Raw genomic sequence first — 24161 nt, forward strand, 5'->3', positions numbered from 1 at the left:
GAGCCGCATCATAAAGATCCCAGAATTGCGCCGGAGGATGATCGCTGGGGGATTACTTATATGAAAAAAGGAAAGAAAAAGTTCGAAACGAGGCGAACCAGGTCAGCGGCAACGATGCGACATTTGTGCGTGATCGGAGCAGAACCACGCAGAAATGCCGCATTCCTCGGAGAACTGGACTAGTATGTGAACTAAGCTAGCCCGTGTGGACCAGGAATGAAAGTTGAGCTCCCCGTATCATGAGTTACCCCTGACTCTGGATAGACGGATAGATGCATCGATCTGGCGTGTGTAGACCCGATGCACCGCAGACACACTCATCCGCTTTGGGTTCCGTCATAGATGGTGCCTCAGGCATACACCCCAAAGGCAGCCGGGAATGGACCGACCATGGCCAGAAGGATCAAGAATCAGGCAGGCAGGAACTATAGACCATATGCGCGGATGATTATCAAATGTTAGGTTTTTCCCTTGCCCATGATAATAATATCTATCCGATCCTATTTCGAATGCGACTCGTTTCGAACATGCTGCCTGCCAGTTCTGCCCGGCATCACCTGACCGTCCCGCTGGGCCACCGCTTCCTCGCCAGCCTCCAAAATTTCTGCTACAGCCCGCGCCCGCACCAGACCTTCCTCCAGCTCTTATCGGTTCCTGTTCCTGTATCTTCCTTCGGTCGTGGACGATCATCGGCAATCCGAATACGGCGAATCTTCACGGTCGAGAATGTGAAAGTCGAAATCTACCGAGACGTCGCTGACAGTGCTGTGCCCTCTCTCTCACACCATCCGCGAGTCATAACGACCACGCGCAAACATTTTTTTTTCTCTCCCTCGACTCTTATCGCCCGTATCAAAGCCCCCTCGCCGTCACAGTGCAGCTCCGCTCAACAGCAATACCATACATTCTTCCAGTGCTTGACTGATTCTTCGACGTCCACTAACCTCTGACGCGGCCACAATGCCGGCTTCCAGCTCCGGCACGCGTCCCTCGGTGCCTTCACGCAGCGGGCCCCGAGCTCCTGTTGGGCGCCTGGCCAGTCTGAAGCCTCCCTCAAACCCAACCCCTATCAAACGTCCCCAGGCAGCCGGGCGTCCTCAGCAAACCCGGCCAACTACATACCCCAAGACCTCGAATTGTCCCAACCCGGGGTGTCCAGCCCCTCACATTGTCGAAGATGAAGGACAGAAGGTGTGTTCTGGGTGTGGTACTGTCATCAGCGAAGCCAACATCGTGTCGGAAGTCACGTTCGGCGAATCGGCCTCTGGTGCAGCTGTCGTCCAAGGCACGTTCGTTGGCGAAGACCAGACCCACGTGCGCAGCTATGGGCCGGGGTTTCAGCGCGGGGGTGCCATGGAAAGCCGGGAGATAACTGAGCAAAACGGAAACCGGTACATCAATCAGCTCTCGCGGGCCCTGAATATCCCCGAGAGTGCAACCAAGGCTGCAGGCCAAGTCTTCAAGCTTGCGGTTGGCCTGAATTTCATTCAAGGTCGCCGGACAAAGACGGTGGCTTCAGTGTGTCTGTACATTGCTTGTCGACGACAGAACGGAAATACGGTCATGCTGATCGATTTCGCCGACGTGCTGATGATCAACGTCTTCAAACTCGGTCGAACCTACAAGGCACTCCTGGACGAGCTTCGGCTGGGTGGTAACCTCTTCCAGATGAATCCAGTCGACGCTGAAAGCTTGATCTATCGGTTTGCGAAGCAACTGGAATTTGGTGCAGCTACGATGCAGGTGGCTGGTGACGCTGTCCGCATTGTCCAGCGAATGAACCGTGACTGGATGTCGACCGGCCGGCGCCCCGCTGGTCTCTGTGGTGCGGCATTGATTCTTGCCGCGCGCATGAACAATTTCCGCCGTACGACCCGTGAAGTTGTTTATGTCGTGAAAGTGACCGAAGTCACCATCTCTCAGCGTCTGAATGAGTTTAGTTCCACGGACAGTGGAGACCTCACCGTTGACCAGTTCCGCTCCGTCCAGCTGGAGAGCTCCCACGACCCCCCTGCTTTCGCTCGTTCCAAGGAAGGCCGAAGGCCGAGTCGCATCCTGCGGAAGACTGCAGAGACCGCAGCGGAGATCGAAGGCGACTGGCCTGAGGGTACTCCCGATCCCATGCAGCCACCGCGCGTCGACGCCGACGGGTTTGCCATTCCCAGCCTCCCAATCGACCCTGGCCTGACACAGTCGAGCCAGGGCCGGCGGGTCTCGGTGAACAAGGTTGTCGACGAAGTTATTGCGGATGCGGAACAAGAAAGCGAAAAGTCCAAGGGCAAACACAAAAAACGCGAGCCCCTTCCGCCTCCCTCTGTGGAGCAGGTAGCAGCTGAAGAAGCATTGGAGGTGGAGATGAATGAGTATCTGACCAAGGGTTCCAATATGATTGAAAGCGTAATAGCACCCGCAGAGCCGCCCCGGAAACCCGTCTCGGACAACGTGGATATTGATGTGACGGAGTTTGAGGATGACCCCGAGGTCGCTAATTGCCTCCTGTCACCTGGCGAGGTCGACATCAAAGAACGCATCTGGGTGCATGAGAACAAGGAATATCTCCGCACCCAGCAGGCCAAGGCGCTGAAGAGAGCACTGACCGAAGCTACGCACGGTCCGGCCTCCCACAAACCCCGCAAGCGACGCCGAGGTCGAATGGGCGACGTCACCTATCTTGAAGGCGATGGCGAAGATGCGGATGGACGCAGCTCTCGCGCCTCGACGCCCGCCGAGGCGACACGGCGGATGTTGGAGCGACGAGGTTATAGCAAGAAGATCAACTACTCTCTCCTCGAGTCCCTGTACGGCCAAGAAGGCAAGGAAGAGGCTGAAAAGGCCAAGTTGGAGGCCTTGAGCCGGAGTCAGAGCCGCAGCCAGAGTGTCGCAAGCCGCCGCAGTGCCAGCATCGAACCGGAAGCGATGTCACGACGTGCACGGTTGGCAACCCCTTCGAAATCGGGCCGAACACCAGCACCAGGACGCACTGCAGCGGCTCAGCCCACTCCACCGCCCACGACGCCTGCTCCTATCGGCCCAGCGAAGGATGCAGAACGGGACGCAGATGACTTCGATGAAGAGGAGGATCACGATGAGGATGAGGGCGATGACGGGGTTGATGCCGCCTTTGCAGGCCAGTATGGGGATTACTACGACCAGGGCAGTGACGATGACGAAGACTATGACTAAAGGAACATCTGGAATGATTCACGGGAGTTTCGGGGGAATTGGCTTCTTTGCTTTACTTTTGTCCGAATAAATAATAGACGAATGAAATCCATGAGGCCGAGCGGAGCCACGTGATTGCATGCACCACTTCATCACCCCAACTCGAGTAGCAACAGCAAGAAAGAACCCAGCAATCGGTCGCAATGCCGGTACTCCCAAGCAGTGATTGCCATGTCGCTGCTCGCCCTTCCAAACGAGCTTCTCAACTCCATCATCACATATCTCGAGACAGAGCGCGATATCAATGCGCTGGTACGGACCAGCCGGCACCTCTACACCCAGTTAAACGACTACCTCTACGCCCACGACATCATACACACCGAGGCCTACGCAATATACTGGGCTGTGCGCGAATCAATTCTCACAGATCACCAGGCTGTACGTGAATCAAGTCTTCGAACCGCCCAACTCATCTTCCAACAACGCGTCCCCACCCCCAAGGAAGCCACAAGAGCATTCTACCGGGCCCTCCAAGAGGCCGTACGCTACGGCGCCGAAGACCTAGTCAGGCTCTTCATCTCGCACGGCATCGGCCCGAACCCGGATCCACGGCTGGGCTCTCGGCCCGCCCTGCACGATGCAATTCGATCGGGCCACGACCGCATTGTGCTATTTCTGATGTCGGCGGGCGCAAACCCCTACCTAACGCAATGGGGTGCGAACGCTCTCGATATCGCAGTCCAGTCCCAGCACGTGCCCATTACATGGCATCTCCTCGAAATGGGGGTTGATCCCCATCGAGCGGGCCACTATCCGCTCTGCATAGCGGCCACGCGGGGCAGCGAGTTGATCGTGCGACTTCTTTTGGAGAAGGGGGTCCATCCTAATTCCGAGGTGATGCCCCGCAGGCAAGACCGCCCTCTGCATTATGCCGTGCGGGAGGGCCATGAACCGATCGTGAGACTTTTGCTTGAGCAAGGCGCGGATCCAAATGCGGTGCCTGCTTCTGCGCAGACACCGCTGTATGTGGCGGCGGAGAATGGGCGGGCGGAGATCGTGAAGCTGTTGCTGGAGTGGGGGGCAGATCGGAGCCGGGTTGCGTATCAGGGAACGCCGTTGGATGTGGCCAGGGCGGCGTGGACGCAGGTTGAAGACAAGACGAGGCATGAGGCTGTTATACGGATCTTGGGGGGTTAGGGCCAAGGCGTTTGCTGTTTGTTTTGATTTTGGAGATATCTATTTGCACGTACTACATAGATTGGACATAACAACAAGTTCATAATATGTTCAGCCCATTCGGCTTCTTTACTCTATCCAAACGAGCCTGGGTTAGACCGAAGATCTCTCATACCTAACCCAAAAAGGAAATCCTTAGCGCCTTCTTGCCTAAAACCGACAACCCGAACCCGCCTTCACTCCCGGTTAAACCTACCTCCCCGTGGGGTCTTCCCCAGATCCCCGCAGAACCAAGCCTCTGGCCGAGGGTCGATCAACGCGGGATGTACCCCCTGGTCCTAAAGGCGGCGGTCTTCGATGCCGGATTTGGCGAGCTTGCGCTGGGCCAAGGATTTGTTTGGTTGAGGGGAGGTGATCATTCATTGTCATACAAAGAGGGGGGCCATCGCCCTCGCTTCCTTTCTGTCGATGATGATTCAGTTCAGTTCAGTGATCCTTGATCTGTGATTGAAAGTCAAGATGGTCAAGCTCAACATGTACGGCCGCGGCCTTCCGCTTCGAATGGCCATTATGTTTACATGCCAATTGGCGTTTATCTTCTTCGGTATATTCTTTGTCTTTGCTCAATGATACTTCTGGTCTAATCCCGCGTAGGCTACGACCAAGGCGTATTCTCTGGAATTGTCGGCAACGAAGACTTTCTCGACACGGTGCGCCACCCCAGCGCGGGCGTGCTGGGGATTATCGTGTCAATATACAATCTGGGCTGTTTCACTGGAACAATCATCTCCTTCCTACTGACTGACCGGCTGGGACCGCGGAAGTCGATGTGGTTCGCGATGGTGTGGATTATTGTATGCCCCAGCACCGACACCTTGATCTCACATGTATACTTATGGGTTCTGTCAGGTCGGCGCGACTCTCCAAACATCGGCGTTCTCCCGCGCGCAGCTCCTCGTCGCGCGCTTCATCACGGGAATCGGCACGGGCATCGAAACCACCACCGTGCCGGTATACCAGTCCGAGCTGTGCGAGGCCAAGAAGCGCGGCAAGTACGTATGCAGCGAGCCGCTCTTCGTAGGCGTGGGGATTGTGATTGCGTACTGGTTCGACTATGGCATGAGCTACGTGGATGGCGCGATCAACTGGCGGCTGCCGATTGCATGCCAGATGATTTTTGCGTTTATGGTTATTGGGCTGGTGTTCGGGTGAGTCTAATCGCTGATTTCTGCAATGTATTTTTTGGTACTAATGGGATGTCTCCATTTCAATAGTCTTCCTGAAAGTCCGCGCTGGCTCTACCGACACAATCGTCCCGACGAGGCGATACAGGTTCTCTGTGATGTGTATGACCAGCAACCCGACAACCCGAAGATTGTCTCGGAGTCCGAGGATATTATTGAGGCGATTAAACTTGAAACACTGCATGGTGAATACCAGTGGTCTCAGATTCTGAAGCGGGATGAGGTGCAGACGGGCAAGCGGGTGCTTCTGGCCTATGGGATGCAGTTTATGAATCAAATGGGGGGTATCAACTTGGTGGTGGTAAGTGTACTTCTTCCTTCAAGAAATATCTATATCTAACTTGCGATATAGTACTATGTTACTTCAGGTGAGAGAGCAGCAGCAGCAAAGCCAGCTTTATTTCTTTCCTAGCTAATAACAGTGCAGTCCTCCAGTACAATGTTGGCCTAAGCCGCAAACTGAGTCTCCTCCTCGGAGGCGTGATCCAAATCATGTTTGTGATCGGTACATCCCCCCCTTTCCTCTTTTTCTTCCATGATCAACCCTCTAAAATAAGCAAAAACCAGGCTCATTCTATCCAACTTTCTACTCCGATCGGTTCGGCCGCCGAAAGCCCATGATGTGGGGCTCCTTCGGGCTGTCTATTTCCATGATGATGATATCCATCTTACTCTCTTTCAAAGGTATGCCATTCATGCACATAAAAAAGGGAAGACAAGCCAAGTTTGACTTTGTGTGCTTTTTATAGGAACATCCGTCGAAAAACCAACCGCCTCCGCCTCCGTAGCCTTCTTCTTCCTCTTCATGCTCATCTTCGGGGCCTCGGTGAATTGTATTCCCTGGGTATATGGGCCGGAGATTTTACCGCTGCATGTTCGTGCCAAAGGGTGAGTTGAATACACTTTTTATTGGTGTTTTATGGATATAGAACCAGAAACTAATCCTGTGTACTAAACAGACAAGCAATCGGCATCTCGGCAAACTGGCTCTGGAATTTCTTCGTGGTTATGATTACCCCTACGTTGATTGATAATCTGGCTTGGAAGGGATACTTGATTTTCATGTGTTTGAATATGGCGTTTGTTCCGGTGAGTCTTTACTTTCTCTCTCCTTCTTCTTCATCTTCCTTTATATACTCTTTTCTTTCAACACTCTTCCTCTCCCTCCTGTCCTTTCCGTTTCTATTTCCATATCCAGTTCTTCTTTTATCCACCTCCATCTCCACACAAGCTGACATTGTATAATCTAGATCGTCTACTTCTTTTACCCAGAAACAGCAAACTTGACCCTCGAAGAAATCGACTTCCTCTTCACGGACAGGACACGAACGGATCTGCGGCAGGAGGGTGTGTTTGCAGCGAATACCGGGGGCGCCGCTATGATGGAGGTGAGAGAGGATCATGCGAAGGAGTGAAGTGAATCTATGCAGGGAGTTGTTAAAAACGCACACCTTATATATAGGTCGTTCCCGAGGAAGAGATGGGGAGAATGGATGCGTTAGCGTGCTACTTGTTTTTGACGAATCCAGTGAGGATCGATCAGTTGCTCTACCCAATTGGTTACGTCGGAATGTAGTCAGAATCACAAGATAGAAGATGTATGGCATTCTGAGGATAATCTGGCCGTCTCGGATTTTGTATCGGACATTAAGGGCAGATCAGGCGATTCCGCGTCAGGATGCGGCAGTTGGATATAATTAGTAAATTACCGAGTGAAGGATCTACCCGGACCAACCCAAGTTGCTCTATGCCCTTGGTGGCTGTTCATCCTGCACACCTTCGCCCTCCATTTTTAGAGCAACGGAGGTACCAAGCTACCTGTATAAGCGAGCTACGTTCTTCTATATTTAACAAGCGATTTGAAATCCGGGAATCGCCATGTCTCACTCTCAATCGGCATCTAAAAATAATTTAGAGGCTGGAAGCCTATGTGCCCAAATTGGCCAAGGCGATCGGTGATCCTAATCGCTTCTGGAAAGATGGCTGAGTCCGAGCCAGTGAGCGCGCTCTGAATCCAGCCCCCACGAAGAGGTAGGTTCCTTACTTTGGATGAGCTTGATTTGGATCCCATGTTTACTATTGGCTATAAGCTGTGTCGGACTTAAAGGATCGAGGATTGTCCAACGGAGTTCGGAGTAGTGCCATTCATTGCCGATGTAACTCTGCCTTCGAGGCTGAGATCATGCATCCTTTAGTCCTTGCGTACAACTGTGCAAAACGCCTCAATGCCTACGGCAATGGAAAAGACATAAAAGGGGAGTGGAATGCCCTCGAGATTGAATATCATCAACAGCATCAACATCCTCTTCAATCGTCTTCTCGGAACAAAACAAAACAGTCACTCGCTCAAGTTCAACTACAACAACATCACTATTCAAAATGAAGTTCACCACCCTCTCCACTATCTGCCTGGCCGCCGGCATTACCCTGGCCGCTCCCACCACTCCTAGCAGCGAGGAGAGCACTACCCTCCAGCCGATCTTCATCGATAGCTGGACCGCCAAGCTGTTATCGAAGGTCCCCCAGGGCACGATGACGTTCAACATGGGCGACCCTAACAACAAGGACGTCGTTAAGACTAACTGCACTGTTTACTGGTAGGTGCTTTCTTTTTATCTTTATGCAAAGAAACACAGGTACTAATATTAATGCGTTAGGCAACGTGGTATTACCTTCCCCGACAACAAGATGGTCAAGTGCCACAACGCAGCCTACGAGTTCGGTTTTCCTAAAGGCATCGACTCGATCGATGACTTCACCCTTAAGGTGGCTCGCACGGACGGTGCCTGGAGCGCCCAGTATGCGGCTAACTCGAAGAACGAGAACTGGAATTGCAACGAGTATACTCAAGGTGATTTCAAGGAGAAGTGTGATCTGATTGGCACTATGAATCTCGATGTGACCCCCCCGAGTTCATCGTGATCTTCCAGTGACCTGAGAATGGGTTCCTTTCTTTCTTTACATTCATTCAGACCCGAGGAACACAGATGTGGACGGTGGATATAGACTACGCTCCTTTCTCTTGTTGTTATGCATGGCGATGCGTATAAATACATTCCTTCGATACGGTGATAGAACTAATACATAATTCGACTGATTCGAGTCACCTTTCATCTTGATAGTAGCTGTCTCATCATTTCTCTATAACATATAAGCATTCATAGTAGACCCTTAATCCTCCAACATCAACCCGTGTATGGCTTTTATCAGAAAATACTAATCCCTACAACCCCGATGATGCTTTTCAAACCATCGAGAAGGAACAAGATAGGCTAGCAGGGCTTAGAGGCTTTTATATGTTTGCGGAAAGTGGACGACATGCTTCCCGGATCTCGAGGTAGACTTTGTAGTCTTTTTATCCTTGCGAGCTTTCTTGCGCTACTTCACTGTGCATTCGAGATCATGACTCCGGGACCGGCTGCTTTTGACGTCGTTTTAAGCCTCTCGCTCACCAGCGACGGCCTTGGCATCACGTGTAGATTCGCCCACAGTCCGTATACGGCAACCCATCTTGCGTGCCGTGCGAGTGTTCAAGACGGTCCCTACAGAAAAGACTAAAAGAATACCCCGATCCAACTGCAAAGGGGGGGGGGGGGGGGGGGGGGGAAAGACATCCAAAATCTGTTTCTTCCAAATTGCCAACATTTCGGATCAAGATATTATGGCCGTGGTAACCTCCGAAAATAGCTACCGCTGGGATGATTATCATCTGAGCATATCAGTCGAGAAGTACTTGCTTGCTGTTCTGGATTCTCATTACGCAGAGAATGGTTCACTGGTCGATATTTGTTTCTTGGCATTCAAATATAAACTTAACTCATCAACTTATAGAATAGATACGAAATGGAAAAACATGAATAAAACACGAAAAGAAGAGACAAACAGAACCCCGACTTTTGACGCCAAAGAAACCTTCCAAATGCGCGCCAGCCAGCCAGCCACAAAAAGAGAAAGACACACAAAACACCATTCCCAATCCAAAGTCATCCTCATCATACTCACAACCAAAGAAAAAGAAAAACAGGGCCTGGTTACCACGAATTGGGTCAGTGAGGCGCGAGGTGGACATCAAACTAAACAAAGATCATATAAGTAAGATCACACAACAGACAGTAAAATCGAACTCGATCGAATTGGCGAGCGTCGAGCATGTATTGACGACATTGCGAGTCGAATGAAAAATGCGTTAGGAGTCGATCTCCATCCCCATGTCGACGCCTCCGTTCAGTCCCTCCGGAGTCGAGTGAGCCGAAAGAGCCTGCTGCAAGAGCGGCACGCCTTGATCGACGGCAGCGGGGGCGGAGAGCGGGTTGGTGGTTTGGAGGTCGTCGCGGTCTGCGGCAGTCAGGGGACCGGGGCCTTGGAAGGCGATCGGGGAGCAGCGCAGGTTATGTAGACAAGCATCCCAGGACGAGGCGACGAGCTGGGCGTGGGCGAGGTCTTCGCTGAACAGGTAGAAAGCAGGTGCGGGGGCGCCGATGGGGGTGGCAGCCACGAGGTAGGCGTTGAGGGCGCGGGATTTCATGAGCATCCGCGAGTCGCGCAGGTGCGCCGCGTACTGGTTGTCGATGTACTTGATCCAGCCGCGCACGGCGGGGGCCATGTCGTCGTCTGGGTTGATGCATTGCCAACTGATGCCTAGGAGACGGGTGGCGTCGTCGACAAGGGGTCCCGAGGGCGGCGTTGTTCCCGTGTGCAGAGTGCGATGCTGGTCGTCCGCGTTGGATCCGTCGAGGCGTTGGCGCATTGAGGCGAGTGCGATGTCGTCCAGACCAGGAGCAGAGGGGTCCAGCCGTTGGGACTTGCGGCTGGGATCGGCGGCGTCTGCGACGAGCGAGTTGGATCGCGACGAGACCGGTGGTGCGGCGGCCTGTCGGGCTTCGGACTGTTCTTCGCACCAGGTGCCCGTCTGGCTTTCAGCAGAGAGCGCGATGCCCGTGCGCGGGTTCAGGAGCACCATGCCCTCGCCGTAGATCGGTTCTTCCACGGGCTCGGGGGCAGGCTTGGGTTCGGCTGCATGCCGGATATCCTCTTCCAGAGCCGCGTCATCCCGCGATCTCTTCCGGGACGGTTTAGGCGTAGCAACGGGAGCCGCGGCCGCGAGCTTGGATTCCGGCTGGAAGGAGGGGCCACTGTTATCAAAGACAGAGCTGGATCTGGCCGGGTAGCCGTGGGCGTCGAAGAGGGAGTGCGAGGGGAACTGAACAAAGGCGTGTTCCTGGGGAGGGAGGACCATGGCGGGACCGTCGGCGAGGCGATTGAGGGTCATGGGAGACATTGCGGCCAGTGGGTTGGTTTCAAACGAAAGGAACGCGACAAGGGGGACTGTTCTGTTGGGGTTAGGTGAGTAGGACACAACCAGCGACAACCACCTATAGATCACACGAGACGCTCCGAAGTATAGAGGACTCGATTGGGTAGGTGGCGAGAGGCTCTGATGATTGTTTGGAGGATAGGGTAGAATGGAAGTAAAAAGGAAGGTAAGAGAGAAGGGTGGAAAGACACGACCGACTATGTAGCGTGAGAGGGAGGAAGAAGGAGAGGGCGCGCGCGAGGGAAGACCTGCAAGTAACGGGGGCCCGCGCTCTGAGGATGCGGAGAGCGGCAGTTCCTTACCATACGGACTATGACCGCTCCAGCCAGGCTGACCGCCCGGGGGGTACCTGTCCGATTGGCCGATACGATGTGATGGAGTGGAGCCGGGTGCATCGCCCAGCGTCGGCCGGATTCCGTGAGTGGCTGGGCCACCCGGATGGCTGTGATTGGGCAATCGGAGAGTGATCCCAGCTGACTCAGATATTGCGAAACCGAGAGGGAAAAAAGAAAAGATTCTAGTATTGGGAGAGAATATGGAGACACGAAGAAGATGGCGCGGGTGACAAAACAGTAATCCAAAAAAAAAAAAGCAATCCGACACCAAAGCTCGTGCAAAAGATAAGTCTTGTCATCAAATAAAAGGCAGAGAAGGAAAAAAAGTATACCGCGAGCAACACACCTCTCATGTCTCTGTATACATCACAGGAACATAGTCGGAAGAAAGAAGCACAGCCGAAGTTCCATTGAGAAAATTCGGCATCGACGAAATCGGAAATGCCTTCTCTCAACCGCCCCGACCCAGTGTCCGCTTTGGGCGGACCTGCCTCCAGACACTGGGTTCTCTCATCTCACCCGCCGAACCTAAGAGCCAATGCCCGACTGTCGGTGGGCATATACCCGGCAGACCCAACTCGGGTTGGGTCGGGGGGGATTGTCGCGGCCCAAGTGCATCTATGCACTTCCGGCAGCAGGGCTGCCGGGGAACACGCCCTTGACCCGGTCAACGGTCCCGGTCGGAGCCAGGGAGCCGACAAACAGGAACAGAATGAGGAGGGCCGCGCCGACAACCACGAACTTGCGCTGGGCCGGACGGTTGGCGCCGTATTCGGCCCACGAGCGACCCGCCTGGTTGGTGTACTCCTTGATCTTGTCACCGCCCAGCTTGTAGTAGACCAGACCGATCAGGGCAATGGAGTAGCCGAAGAACTGCAGCGGGGTGACGGGGGTTTGCCAGATGGCCATGGAGGCACCGACCAGCAGGATATCCTTGAGGACACCGCACAGGGTCATCACCAGGGACGAGGTCTTGCCGATCAGGAAGACGACCGAGACGTTGAGCAGGAACGCGATCATGGCGTTGACGATCAGCGTCGAGACTCCGACGGTGTACACGTTCTCCATGCTGATGTGGGGCACTTCCAGGAACAGGGCGACCACACCGTTCATCACGGCGCAAATGGGCGCAAAGTAGTAGAGCGAGACCATGGGGTCCATCTTGAAGTCCGCGGAGCTGAGCAGGCGCTGCACCATCACCAGGCGGGTGGCCTCGAAGGCAATTCCGCCCAGCTGGAACAGGAAACCGACCATGACAAACTTGATCTCACCGAACGAGGCGATGACCACACCGAGGACGATGATCGAGACGTTCCCGAGAGTCTTGTAGTTCACGGGAGCCATGCCCATGACCCAGGTGGTGATCAGCACAGCAACGGGGGTCGTAGCCTGGAGGGGAATGCGTGAGCAAGTCGCCTGAACAATCAACCATCACTTGAAACCTACCTTGAGCATCTGGATAAAGGCCACACTCAGGTACAGGTAGGTCATGTTACCGCAGATCAAACTCAAGCTGAAAAAGATACCGATCGGAACGATGGCGCGCAGGTAGACCCGGCCGGTCATCTTGACCGTCTTGCGGCCATCCAGAATCGTGGTGGTGCGGGCGAGGATCTGGGTCATCAGCGTGGCAAAAGCCAAGTGCCATGTTGTGAGGATGATCGCTGCATTGGCAGGGTCAGTAGGGAGAATGGCAGGGCAGACAGAGATGAGGGCGACATACGGAAACCTGTGCCATCCGAGAGTTAGCCATGATTGCGTTCGAGAATCAGGAGATGACGCCACTTACGGAAGTTCAGAGTGTCAAGCAGGTACTTGTTGAACAGGATAACGCTGGAGCTCAGCGTGATCCAGACACTGGACGAGAGTCAGTCCCTGCTCTCTTTTTCCCTCTTTTTTGATTCATTTTGGGTCTTGGAGGACCACTCACCTCACGTAGACCGCGGGGTGGAAGGTGGCCTGAGCTGGCTCGGGCTTCTCCGTGGTCGGGTTGACGGTGGGCAGGGTGGGCTCGCGGGCGACCTCGCCGGAGGTGCGGACTTTCTCGCCTTCGCTCATGGTGAATGTGCGTGTCTGGTCGGAGAAGAAGCGCTGAAACTGGAAGGGGCGTGGCCGGGAGAGGCTTCCTTGGGTGAAAGCGGAGGAAGCCACGGGGAGAATGCTAGGAGGGCTAGAGGGACGGAACGAGCGGTGATAGAGTTGGGCCAAAAAGAGTGTAGGTGGGAGATGAAGAAATGATGATGGCAAGGGTGGTGGTGGAATCGAGATACGGGTCTTTTTTTTTTTTTTTTCCCTGGGATCGATCCGGTCGGTGGTCACTTAGTGGCGGGAGAACCAAGGTTAGTGGAGGTGTTATTTCGAGAGATTAAGAGCGGGTGGAACAGGGCGTGGCAGGAACAGGGTGGCTCCGGCAAATAACGTGCAGAGCTGCAAACAGCGAGCAATCCAAGTGGCCTGCCGTGAGTGGTTAGGGTCGTACTCCCCAAGACTCCACCGGGACTGTCAATGAAAGGGTCGGGAAACGAGTCGATCCAACCCCCATCCTCAGGATCGTCCGCCGAGGAGGGAATCCGCATCGTGAGGCTCTCTCTCACGAAACCAACCAACCAACCAAACCCGCCATCCCGATCACCCAGCATCCTCCAGTCACGATGGCGCACCCTACAATGTGACCGGCATTACGCAAGCAGGCACTGCCAAGGCCCACCGAGACCCGCGTTCAGAGCCCTGGTCCCTTACCGGGTGGAGAATGCGGCGATCCTCACCCTGACGCCATCCGGGACCCCCTTTTTGCCGGGTCGACTGCGACGAGTCGGTCGGGATGGGTGTGTGTGGTCACCCGTCGGTGGACCTGCCTTCGCGACCGCCAGATTGTCGATCAATGCGACGGAGCAATACCGGGACTACGATCAGGGGGTTTCATCTCTGCTGATGTTGGGGGCAGGAACATCGTGCCCACGACATCGGTGGCGCGCCTAGGGCCGATAGAGTAGGCTAGGTTGGCCGAGGCGGAGAAGATAATGAAAGATTCGAATCCATCAATACCCAAAGCAGGGTCCGTTTAATTGCGCATACGTGTTCCGCGATGGGGCTGAGGATGCAAGCGTTCTAGACTGAAAAATAACCGTAAACCTGAAACGGGTGTTGTGCCCCCCACTGCCCCGAAACCCACGGTCTGCTGTTTCCGTCGGTTCTTCCCTTTTTTACTTACCTACTCACTCCTTCCATCTCCCCTGCGATTCTGCAGTCCTTCTTCTATGCTGAACATCAACATCCGCAAGACCTTCCGACGCGTGCCCAGCTTTCAGGATATTCTTCAAGGCAGGATGACCCACCCCGACATGTACGCTCTGCCTCTGCCCTCTCCTCCCCTCCTTCCACAGCTAACCATCCGCAGTTCTGTTGACGTTCTCGTCATTGGCGCCGGCCCAACGGGTTTGGGCGCGGCCAAGCGGTTGAATCAGATTGTAAGTGTGGCATGAAATGGTGGTCGCACATGAGGACCACCAAAAATAAAGGGGGGGGAAGCCAAAACAAAAAAAAAAAAAAATTGGTGGGATGGAGGGGCACAACAACCAAAAAACTAACCATCGTCACCACCAGAACGGCCCCTCATGGTTGATTGTCGACTCGAACGAAATCCCCGGTGGTCTCGCCTCGACCGATGTCACTCCGGAAGGCTTCCTCTACGATGTCGGTGGCCACGTTATCTTCTCCCACTACAAGTACTTCGACGACTGCATCAACGAGGCCCTCCCCAAGGATGAGGACTGGTACGAGCACCAGCGCATCTCCTACGTGCGCTGCCAGGAGAAATGGGTCCCCTATCCCTTCCAGAACAACATCTCCATGCTGCCCAAGGACGAGCAGGTCCGCTGCATTGATGGCATGATTGACGCCGCCCTCGAGGCCCGTGTCTCCAACGTCAAGCCCAAGACCTTTGACGAGTGGATCGTTCGCATGATGGGTACTGGTATTGCCGACCTGTTCATGCGCCCCTACAACTTCAAGGTCTGGGCTGTGCCGACCACCAAGGTGAGCCTTGCCTGTTCTCTATTTAGCCCCCCCCCTGCCAAGTCAAACCTGACAACTTGTCCAGATGCAATGCGCCTGGCTCGGTGAGCGTGTCGCCGCCCCCAACGTCAAGGCTGTGACCACCAATGTCATCCTCAACAAGACCGCCGGTAACTGGGGGCCGAACGCGACCTTCCGCTTCCCCGCCCGTGACGGTACCGGTGGTATCTGGATCGCCGTGGCCAACACCCTCCCCAAGGAGAAGACCCGCTTCGGCGACAAGGGCAAGGTGGCCAAGATCAATGCCAGCAACAAGACCGTCACCATGGCCGACGGCACCACCATCGGCTACGGCAAGCTGGTGTCGACCATGGCGGTCGACTTCCTGGCCGAGACCATGAACGACACCGAGCTGATGCCCCTCACCAAGCAGCTCTACTTCTCCTCGACCCACGTTGTCGGTGTCGGCATCCGGGGCGAGCGCCCCGAGCGCATCGGTGACAAGTGCTGGCTTTACTTCCCCGAGGACAACTGCCCCTTCTACCGTGCCACCATCTTCTCCAACTACTCCCCCCATAACCAGCCCGAGAAGGCCAAGAAGCTGCCCACGCTCCAGCTCGCCGACGGCTCCAAGCCCAAGAGCACCGAGGCCCAGGAGGGCCCGTACTGGTCGATCATGCTGGAGGTGTCGGAGTCGTCGATGAAGCCCGTCAACAACGCCACCCTCCTGGCCGAGTCGATCCAGGGTCTCGTCAACACCGAGATGCTGAAGCCCGGCGACGAGATCGTCTCCACCTACCACCGCCGCTTCGACCACGGCTACCCGACCCCGAGTCTGGAGCGCGAGGGCGCCCTGACCCAGATCCTGCCCAAGCTGCAGGAGAAGGGCATCTGGTCGCGTGGCCGCTTCGGCAGCTGGCGCTACGAGGTCGGCAACCAGGACCACTCGTTCATGCTCGGTGTCGAGGCCGTCGACAACATCGTCAACGGCGCCGTCGAGCTCACGCTCAACTACCCGGACTTTGTCAACGGCCGCCAGAACACCGAGCGCCGCCTGGTCGATGGTGCGCAGATCTTCGCCCAGAAGCAGTAATTCTTTTCTTGGTCGGTGAACACGAAACGCATTCGTCACGTTCCTGCGGAAAACGGAAATCTGACTACCATAGTCCACTACACTTCCACAATCTTATACACGCTTAAAGAAAACGGGGAATCACATTTGAAGCGACAGTCCGGGAGATTTTCACATCTTTGTTGGCGTTTCATCTTTGTGACTTGAATTTGACCACCGTATATCCCATTCCTCCCCGCCTTTTCCTTCTGGTGGCTCTCGCTGGAGCTCGTTTGCTTGGGCCCCTCTTTTTTTTTTTCTTGTCAGTTACACTTCTTAGACTTGCCAAGCATGTGGATCGCTTTTGTTTTCCCCCTCTAAATTCAATTCCGTTGGCGGATGTGTGTTGCGGGTGTGTTTCCTTTGGCTGGGTGATGCGTCTAGTTGAGTCCAATTAGATCGGATCGAATATTAGAAATGGCCCGTTGGTTTCAAGCGAGAGACCGCTGAGACATCTGAGCTGTCGGGTTATTTATTCGACACAGCATGCTCCAGTCCTCCAGCGATCATCCGGATTCATAGGACAGCGTGGTCGGTGGGATGCAGTAGTGATTGCCACCGCGTAGTCATGGCATGCGGCCGCGTCAGGCCTGGACGGGCTGTCGGGAGGCAACCAGATTCTTTCTTGATAATTGACACCTGCCCGTCCCGGATTGGTTCGCTCGGTTCATCCCCACCGGAGGAGAACTATAGTTAGTTCGCGGAGATCGGGTTTGGTTCAATGTTCTATGTATAGACGTCGAGACTCGTGGGTGTGTTGTCCTCCCGGGAGATGAAGGACAGACGCACGACAGGGGCTATTCATAGAGTTTGATAGCCGGGGTATTCGATCAGTATACCAGTGAACCAGTCAAGATGGTCATAAACCTGATCTATCATCCCAGATAATAATAATACATAGTAGCAGTGCCACCGCCACTGAGGATACTCATAATCGCCTAATACACTCGACCCATTAGGACCCCCACAATCCCAAGATGAAGAAAGAATGCCCTGGAACTCTTGCCCGGCCTTGCCCGCCCGATCGCCTAAGACATGCCTCGTCAGACCGCGTGGCCGTAGCCGCTAGTTGCGCCTAGAGCCCGAAGTGGGACACTACCGTGCTCGGCGAGAACCCGGATGTCAGCGCCTGGAGCTCTGACGTCGTGGCACCCCCGGCGGACTGTCTGTGGCGGGAATTGGGTTTGGGTTCGGGCATGTTGCTGTCTCGGGTTCTCTGTCCTGCGTCAATCATGAAGAACTCGCCAGAGACAGTAGCGAGTGACACATCGGCGAGGGGCGATCCTGTTGCCACGGCGGGATGGCCATTGTGCGCGCCCAGTGTGGTCTGCAAGGACGGTGTTGGGGAAGGGATCTGTGGACGGAGCGAATCAACCGATCGAGACCCGCGAGCCATGGATCGGGGAGTCTTGTTGATGTTGGTATTGTTGATTGGAGTCTCCTTCGGGGTCAGGTGAAACGCCGAAGCAGTAGTAGCATCGCGAATGTCCTTCCAGGAAACGGTCTTCTGGACTCGGTTGATGTCGATGTTGACTGCATGCTTCATCCAATTTGCGGTGTGTCCAACGTCTCTACGAACATCCGTTGCCGCGTCGGATATAGTACTCGCTGCGGATGCGCACGAGTCGATGGAGGGAGGATCGGATGAGCCGATCAGCGTGCTGTCTTCTTCGTGTTGTTCATCCGGTTCCTCGTAGCTTTGGCTGGATTCGTCCAGGCGCAGGCGGGTAAAGTATAACGTCAGATAAATACGGTGGAGGTCTGCCTGGAGCTCATCAGGGCTCAGAAAGACGGCGGTCGGGGGGCGTCTGATCATGGTGGCTGGCGATGGAGGATAGTAGACTGGGAAGTAACTAGACTCAGTAGATCGGCCATAATTAACGATGGTCAGTGGAAGGAGCGAGTGGGTGGTCGTCCACTGTAGGTTGTCCGACGGCGATTCTTTTATAGTCCTAGTATTTCCTCCTGCTCAGCCCCTTCACCCGAAGCGAAGCCGGAGCCTCTCCTGTTGATCCTTTTTCTTCTTCCCCTCAACACCGTGGGTTTTTTCTCGCACTTGCAAGCCATGCCTCGTCAATCATAGCCTGTCTCTCGTTCCTCTTTCCTCTCCCATTCCCTCCGGTCTTACGGTCTCGCCTCCTTTCCCTCCAACTTACCATCACCATCACCGCCGCCACCATCATCACATCCCACACGGAATCAACTCTCACCATTTCCACCCCTCCCTCCTCCCCGTCATGAACGGGGATCTCAGCCTGTCCCGGTCCCTGGGAGGCCTGCGAATAGCCAATCCGGACGACCCGGCTCTTCAATCCCCCGAGGACGCAACCGCTGGTTCAGCCGGACCAAACCCAGCCAGAGCACCGGGCGGTTCGGTATCAACACCTCCACAATGCCCCGACCTCAACCCAAATGACGACTCGCGCCCGTCTGCCTTCCCTCCAGCACCCCTCGACTCGCCGCCATCCACAGATCTCCGATCTCATCCCTTCCCCGACATCCACCAGTCAGCGCCGGGCCCACCAACGTATACGGCCTACTCGACACCATCCCATCCGACGACCTCCTCCCGTCCCCTTTCATCGCTCTACACGAATGGGTCGTCCTCCTCCGTCCTTCCCCGTGACAACACCTACCGTATGCGAACCGATTCGGGTGCCTCATCGACTTCCGGCTCGCAGTCGCGGGTAGACCGTGGCGGCTCGACGGCGTTGCAGGCCGGAGTTCCCGTGCGCGACGGCTCTCACAGTGACCGGTCCTACCGGACAACGCAGATTCCGCCGAACGCATCGGCGGTGATGTCTCGCCAGTCATCTCGAGCACACGCTCACAGCGGAGCGTCCCAGGTTCCCCGGTCCTACACGGAGACTGCCCTGCCATCCAGCAGCGAAGACTGGTCGGACCGGGGTGCGGCGGTCGCAGTGAGGCAAGAGGTCGATGCGAATGGCAAGACCGTCGCTCGCTTCATCAAGAAGGGCGTCCGGGATTTTTCCTTCGGATATACCCTGGGCGAAGGATCTTACAGCACGGTGGTCTTCGCGACGGACCGGCAGACCTTGAAGGAATATGCGATCAAGATCCTCGACAAGCGGCACATCATCAAGGAGAAGAAGGTCAAATACGTCAATATCGAGAAGGATACGCTCAACCGTCTGACCGATCACCCGGGAATCGTGCGGCTGTATTACACGTTCCAGGATGAGCGCTCGCTCTATTTCGTGCTGGATCTGTGCAAAGGAGGCGAGCTGCTCGGCGTGCTCAAGCGAATGAGCACCTTTGATGAAGAATGCACCCGGTTCTACGGCGCCCAGATTCTGGACACGATCGACTATATGCACAGGCGTGGAGTGATCCATCGGGATTTGAAGCCGGAGAACGTTCTGCTTGACAGCCAGATGTATGTCAAGATTACGGATTTCGGGACGGCCAAGATACTCAAGCACCCACGACGACCAGACGAGAATTCGACGGACATGCCGCTGATCGACTCGACGGAGATCCCAGATGACGAACGAGCCAGTTCCTTCGTCGGGACTGCTGAATATGTCAGCCCGGAGCTGTTGACCGACAAAAATGCGTGCAAGGCAAGCGACCTCTGGGCTTTTGGCTGCATCATCTACCAGCTCATGGCTGGTCGTCCGCCGTTCAAGGCGGGCAATGAGTACCTAACATTCCAAAAGATCGTGGCGCTGGACTATGAGTTTCCCATTGGATTTCCTGCCGTGGCCCGAGACCTTGTCGAGCGTCTCCTCGTGCTGGACCCGGCGTGCCGTCTGCCAATCGAGCACATTAAGAACCATGAATTCTTCGCCGGCATCACATGGGGTACGGACTTATGGACACGCAAAGCGCCTCGCTTGAAGGCTTATGTACCACCTGCCCGCGAGCCCATCAAGCTCAATGGCGGCGAAGGCGGCGACAACTTCCCTCCCGCCATCTCCACTGCTCCGTCCAACACAACCAACGCGAACTCTCGTGCACTCCCCCGAGTAGTCACGGAGCTTCCCCCGCCAAGCCAGTTGGACATCGAATGGTCGCCAGTTCTGAGCAGGTCGAACGAACGGATCTTGAAATTGGGTAACCTTACGGTGGTGTCTTCCCATGCATCCCATAGCCCGACATCAAAGAATAGCAGCGGTGAGTTCGAGGCGCCCAAGAAATTCTCCCGTTTCTTTTCGGGAAGCACAACAAAGAAGCGACAACGATTGGTGATGGTCACGTCGTCGGGACGGATAATCCTGGCCGCATCTGGCGGCGACGAGAAGAAATCGAAACTGGAGATCTCTCTTCTTGCCCCGGGGACTTATTACCGAAGTACAACAGACTCAAAGGGCTTTTCGTCCTGGATCGTGGATACAGTAAGTCTCTTCTGTCAAGCAGCGAACCAATATAATACTGACATTGGATTACAGCGAGAGAAGCATTATGTCTTCGAAGACCCCAAGCCGTCCTCGAGCAACATCGGCGCCACCGCTGTCTCCGCACAAGAATGGCTCGATGCGCTCGACCGGGCGCGCGAAATGGCGATGACACAACAAAGTTCCGGCCCTTACTCCGCCGAAGACGCATTTCGGGATATCTCCTCTGGCTTTTCAAGCCATACCAACACCCTCGACCGCAACTCAGATCCCCAGACCGAAAGCGGAGGTCACGCTCCAGGGCGTAATCATCTGGTGAAACACCAAGGCACCGACTCGGATTCGGCCAAGGGGAAGAAGAGATTCAGCAGGCGCCATTCCAAGAACGGTCTTGCGGCTGTGTTCTAGCGCTGCTGTCTCTCCGCTATCTTGTTTCCCGCTGCTCATAGTTAGCCATCCTTCGCACTGTTTTGATTGTCCTCCTTGCCCTTTCTCTTGCCTTTGCCCTTTGCATTTTCAGTGATGAGCGTGTGTCATTTTGTTGTTTTTTTTACTTGGCCGATTTTCCTGCATTTAGATTGGGAAGCAAGGAAGCATGCGTTTATTCTGTTCTTTCGCGTCATTGCGTCTATTCGAGACCTCTTTTTTGTTTCTTCTGCCCTGCATTTCCCCCCTCCTCCTCTTCTAGCTACTCTCCTCCCGTCTCGTCGTCGCCTCTGTTATATATCCCTGATTTTTTCATCCGAAGCATCTTGTCGACAGCTCATCCTGTCCTCAACTTCCTTGCTTTCTAATGATCGGTCCGCTATCTTGTTCCAAGGCGGTTGATTGCCAGTTGCCAGACACCCCGGGACAAACCTGTCCACCTTTTCCTCTCTTCGCCAAACCCAGTCCTCTGCTGACGCCCTTTTTTCCTTGTGACTTTTCTTTTGACTCCTCCTTTCCTCCCATCTTCCTCTTCTCGTCCTATACGGTTTTTCCTCCACTTCTTTCTCTCCGTCGTTGTCTACTTTTTGTCTCCCTGTCTTCCCTTTCTCTCTTTCCTTTATCAGCGGCAGATAGCTTCCTCTTCTTCTTCCCTTCATACCTGAGAAATGATATACCCAGCTCTCTTAGCAATCTTCCCTCTATCTTTAGAGTGCGTTTTGAGTAGGAAATAGTGTTGCCCATTCTCTACAGCTTGAAATGGTGTTGTCAGTAGTATTCTAGGTATCTATCGCCTGTCGAATACGAACATCACTGATTGTCTATAAGATTATATAGTTGGCATTCGGTTATATACAAGAACACGATATAGAACATTAGTCATAACGCAGGACAACACGGAACTTTTAATCCCCAAGTGAATAAACAGCCTGGTCCTGGTTCCCAGAAAAATAATCATATAAACAGCCAGTCCAGACGCGAGTGATCCAGCTCGTCCACCCAATCAAAGGTATTATCGTATTCATCATTATCGTCACCGGCACCGGCACCATCACCATCACCATCAGCGTTCAGAAGTGGCATATCAGAGCCATCTAGGAACTGCTCCTCGACGACATCCGACGGAAGGTCCGAGTTGCCCTCGCGGCGCTGGCGGTGTTTGAAATCATGGTTCTGCCACATCAGGCGCAGAACCCACGCCGCGTTGCGGACGTTGACACTCGTCACGGCGCCGTAGAGGGCGCCCAGCTTGCCGACGATGAGGGCGCGCTGGGCGGGGCGGCGGGATTCGGCGCCGGCGATAAAGGTGGGCCAGATGAGGCACTTGAAGTGCGGGTCGGAGGGGGGCACAAGACAGATCTGGGTGATGAGGTCGGTTGCGACGGAGGCGTGGTCGGCGGGGAGCCCGACGTCTGTCCAGGGCGGATCGAAGCCCGGTCGTTTGCGGGAGAGGACGCGGCTGGTGTACAGGTAGACGGCGGCTTGGTAGGCCGTTGCGAGGGCGACGCGGGCGGAGAGGTCGTCGATGAAGTAGAAGGCTTGCATCTCCTCGGCCCAGGATATGGGGTCGAAGTTGCGGATGCCTTGGAGGAGGGCGGAGAAGGACTCGAGCGTGAAGGGCTGGCCGGGTTGGTAGGATGGGAGGGCGGAGGGTTGCGGGGTTGTTGTGGTGCTGGATTCGGAGTCTGGGTACCAGAGGGCGTGCACGAAGAAGATCACTTCGAGGAGGTAGGCTGGGCAGCCGACCCAGGAGGTTTCTTCGAGGCGTTTGAGGATGGCGGGCCCCATGGATGAAGAGTAGAAGGGCTTGGAGAGCGCGCCGGGACGGGCTAGTGTAGATCCCATAATCTCCATGCTGGAAAGGATGTCAGTAGCTGTCATGATGATGAACAGTGGGAGGGAAAAACATGCATCAAACAACCGTCAATAGCAAAAGTGTCCAATCCTTCAATGATTCCTCGACCCGGCTTAGTGTCGGGTCGGCTTTTGAGGAGATTTTTGGCGCCCTCGATGTGGTAGCTCCATGCGCCACTGCCTGACTCGTACAGATCCAGAAGGGCAAGAACTACAATAGAAGCCAGAGTCCTATCATCCTTCTGCATCGTTGGATTGGATAAATCCATCGCCAGCTGGTTGAGGGCGCGCTGCTTGTATTCCAGAAAATGTTCGTAAGCCTTTGACGACGGCCGCCGAGATGCCGCCGGCGTGATGGCGTTTTCAATCTCCTCGAGAGACATTGGCGGGCCATTCACCAGTTGGTTATCGGGAGACCATGGCATCACGGCGGAGTCCCAGTCCGAGAGCAGGGAATAGTGTAGAGCCCCCATCGCGGAGAGACCGTGGCCGAGCACGGCCGAGCTGCCCACGACGGCGAGGAGGTCCCGGTAGGGATTTTTGACCGGGTTGTAGAGGGAAAAGTCGCTCACGACATGCTGGTTGACTGGATTGACATTAGTCGGATGTTCCGCTTTAAAAGAAAAGGTGTCATACAGTGACAGATGTAAAACCTTGAAGCTGGACTCAGATCCTTGAGCAGTGGATCTACCAATCCCCACGGGGCGGGGAGATATTCGGCGGGAGGTGAACCTTGAGGGACGTGAACCAGCCTAGTTTCCGGTTCCTCTGGGGCAGATTGTGTCACTTCGTTTTCGGTAACGTTCTCCGCAGTCTCGTGGATCCATGCATCAGCCCCCGGACTAACATAGCTTGCAGAGCTATCAGCGTCGGACGAAGACTCGTGCTGAAAGAAAACAGTCCGGGCCACCGCAGCGAGAGTCTCAGCAGGAGGAGGTTGAGCTTGAGCTTGCGTTTTCGTCTCAGGCGCAGATTGATTCACCTCATCGAAGCTCCTCCCCATCATCTTGCCGCGACTCGCCACACCACCTTTCACCCATACCAGCGGCTTCTGATAGCCCAGACATTCCTTCCCCGCATCGCGACACTTCCGACAGGTGGGCAGGCCATTATCGCAGATAATGCGACGCCGTCGGCAGGTGTAACAGCCTTTGGTCATGTTCTAGA

The 24161-nt window shown here is 54.9% G+C and overlaps 10 protein-coding genes across 10 annotated transcripts; 6 read left to right on the forward strand and 4 right to left on the reverse strand.

Annotated features, from left to right (window-relative positions):
- Window positions 1-960: 960 nt before the first annotated feature.
- On the forward strand, window positions 961-3183 carry PFLUO_LOCUS1743 (transcription factor TFIIIB subunit brf1; the record flags this gene model as incomplete). The annotated part of the gene is made up of 1 exon (XM_073778812.1): window positions 961-3183. The coding sequence occupies one exon, from the start codon at window positions 961-963 to the stop codon at window positions 3181-3183; it is 2223 nt and encodes a 740-aa protein (XP_073635829.1).
- Window positions 3184-3393: 210 nt separating this feature from the next.
- Window positions 3394-4359, forward strand: PFLUO_LOCUS1744 (uncharacterized protein; the record flags this gene model as incomplete). The annotated part of the gene is made up of 1 exon (XM_073778813.1): window positions 3394-4359. One exon carries the CDS (start codon window positions 3394-3396, stop codon window positions 4357-4359), a length of 966 nt encoding a protein of 321 aa, XP_073635830.1.
- Window positions 4360-5223: 864 nt separating this feature from the next.
- On the forward strand, window positions 5224-6997 carry PFLUO_LOCUS1745 (transcription factor TFIIIB subunit brf1; the record flags this gene model as incomplete). The annotated part of the gene is made up of 7 exons (XM_073778814.1): window positions 5224-5546; window positions 5613-5883; window positions 5935-5950; window positions 6010-6087; window positions 6332-6470; window positions 6542-6671; window positions 6833-6997. The coding sequence occupies 7 exons, from the start codon at window positions 5224-5226 to the stop codon at window positions 6995-6997; spliced, it is 1122 nt and encodes a 373-aa protein (XP_073635831.1).
- Window positions 6998-7961: 964 nt separating this feature from the next.
- Window positions 7962-8504, forward strand: PFLUO_LOCUS1746 (uncharacterized protein; the record flags this gene model as incomplete). Its single annotated transcript, XM_073778815.1, has 2 exons — window positions 7962-8179; window positions 8240-8504. 2 exons carry the CDS (start codon window positions 7962-7964, stop codon window positions 8502-8504), a joined length of 483 nt encoding a protein of 160 aa, XP_073635832.1.
- A 1264-nt stretch (window positions 8505-9768) lies between these two features.
- On the reverse strand, window positions 9769-10860 carry PFLUO_LOCUS1747 (uncharacterized protein; the record flags this gene model as incomplete). Its single annotated transcript, XM_073778816.1, has 1 exon — window positions 9769-10860. The coding sequence occupies one exon, from the start codon at window positions 10858-10860 to the stop codon at window positions 9769-9771; it is 1092 nt and encodes a 363-aa protein (XP_073635833.1).
- Window positions 10861-11849: 989 nt separating this feature from the next.
- On the reverse strand, window positions 11850-13289 carry PFLUO_LOCUS1748 (uncharacterized protein; the record flags this gene model as incomplete). The annotated part of the gene is made up of 5 exons (XM_073778817.1): window positions 11850-12620; window positions 12678-12895; window positions 12955-12960; window positions 13021-13088; window positions 13162-13289. 5 exons carry the CDS (start codon window positions 13287-13289, stop codon window positions 11850-11852), a joined length of 1191 nt encoding a protein of 396 aa, XP_073635834.1.
- Window positions 13290-14488: 1199 nt separating this feature from the next.
- On the forward strand, window positions 14489-16338 carry PFLUO_LOCUS1749 (uncharacterized protein; the record flags this gene model as incomplete). Its single annotated transcript, XM_073778818.1, has 4 exons — window positions 14489-14574; window positions 14629-14698; window positions 14835-15266; window positions 15331-16338. The coding sequence occupies 4 exons, from the start codon at window positions 14489-14491 to the stop codon at window positions 16336-16338; spliced, it is 1596 nt and encodes a 531-aa protein (XP_073635835.1).
- Window positions 16339-17431: 1093 nt separating this feature from the next.
- On the reverse strand, window positions 17432-18172 carry PFLUO_LOCUS1750 (uncharacterized protein; the record flags this gene model as incomplete). The annotated part of the gene is made up of 1 exon (XM_073778819.1): window positions 17432-18172. One exon carries the CDS (start codon window positions 18170-18172, stop codon window positions 17432-17434), a length of 741 nt encoding a protein of 246 aa, XP_073635836.1.
- Window positions 18173-18593: 421 nt separating this feature from the next.
- Window positions 18594-21122, forward strand: PFLUO_LOCUS1751 (serine/threonine protein kinase; the record flags this gene model as incomplete). The annotated part of the gene is made up of 2 exons (XM_073778820.1): window positions 18594-20714; window positions 20769-21122. 2 exons carry the CDS (start codon window positions 18594-18596, stop codon window positions 21120-21122), a joined length of 2475 nt encoding a protein of 824 aa, XP_073635837.1.
- A 972-nt stretch (window positions 21123-22094) lies between these two features.
- On the reverse strand, window positions 22095-24153 carry PFLUO_LOCUS1752 (uncharacterized protein; the record flags this gene model as incomplete). Its single annotated transcript, XM_073778821.1, has 3 exons — window positions 22095-23014; window positions 23062-23580; window positions 23631-24153. The coding sequence occupies 3 exons, from the start codon at window positions 24151-24153 to the stop codon at window positions 22095-22097; spliced, it is 1962 nt and encodes a 653-aa protein (XP_073635838.1).
- Window positions 24154-24161: the final 8 nt, after the last annotated feature.

Source organism: Penicillium psychrofluorescens (assembly GCF_964197705.1).
Source record: "Penicillium psychrofluorescens genome assembly, chromosome: 1".
Classification (NCBI taxonomy): Eukaryota; Fungi; Ascomycota; class Eurotiomycetes; order Eurotiales; family Aspergillaceae; genus Penicillium; species Penicillium psychrofluorescens.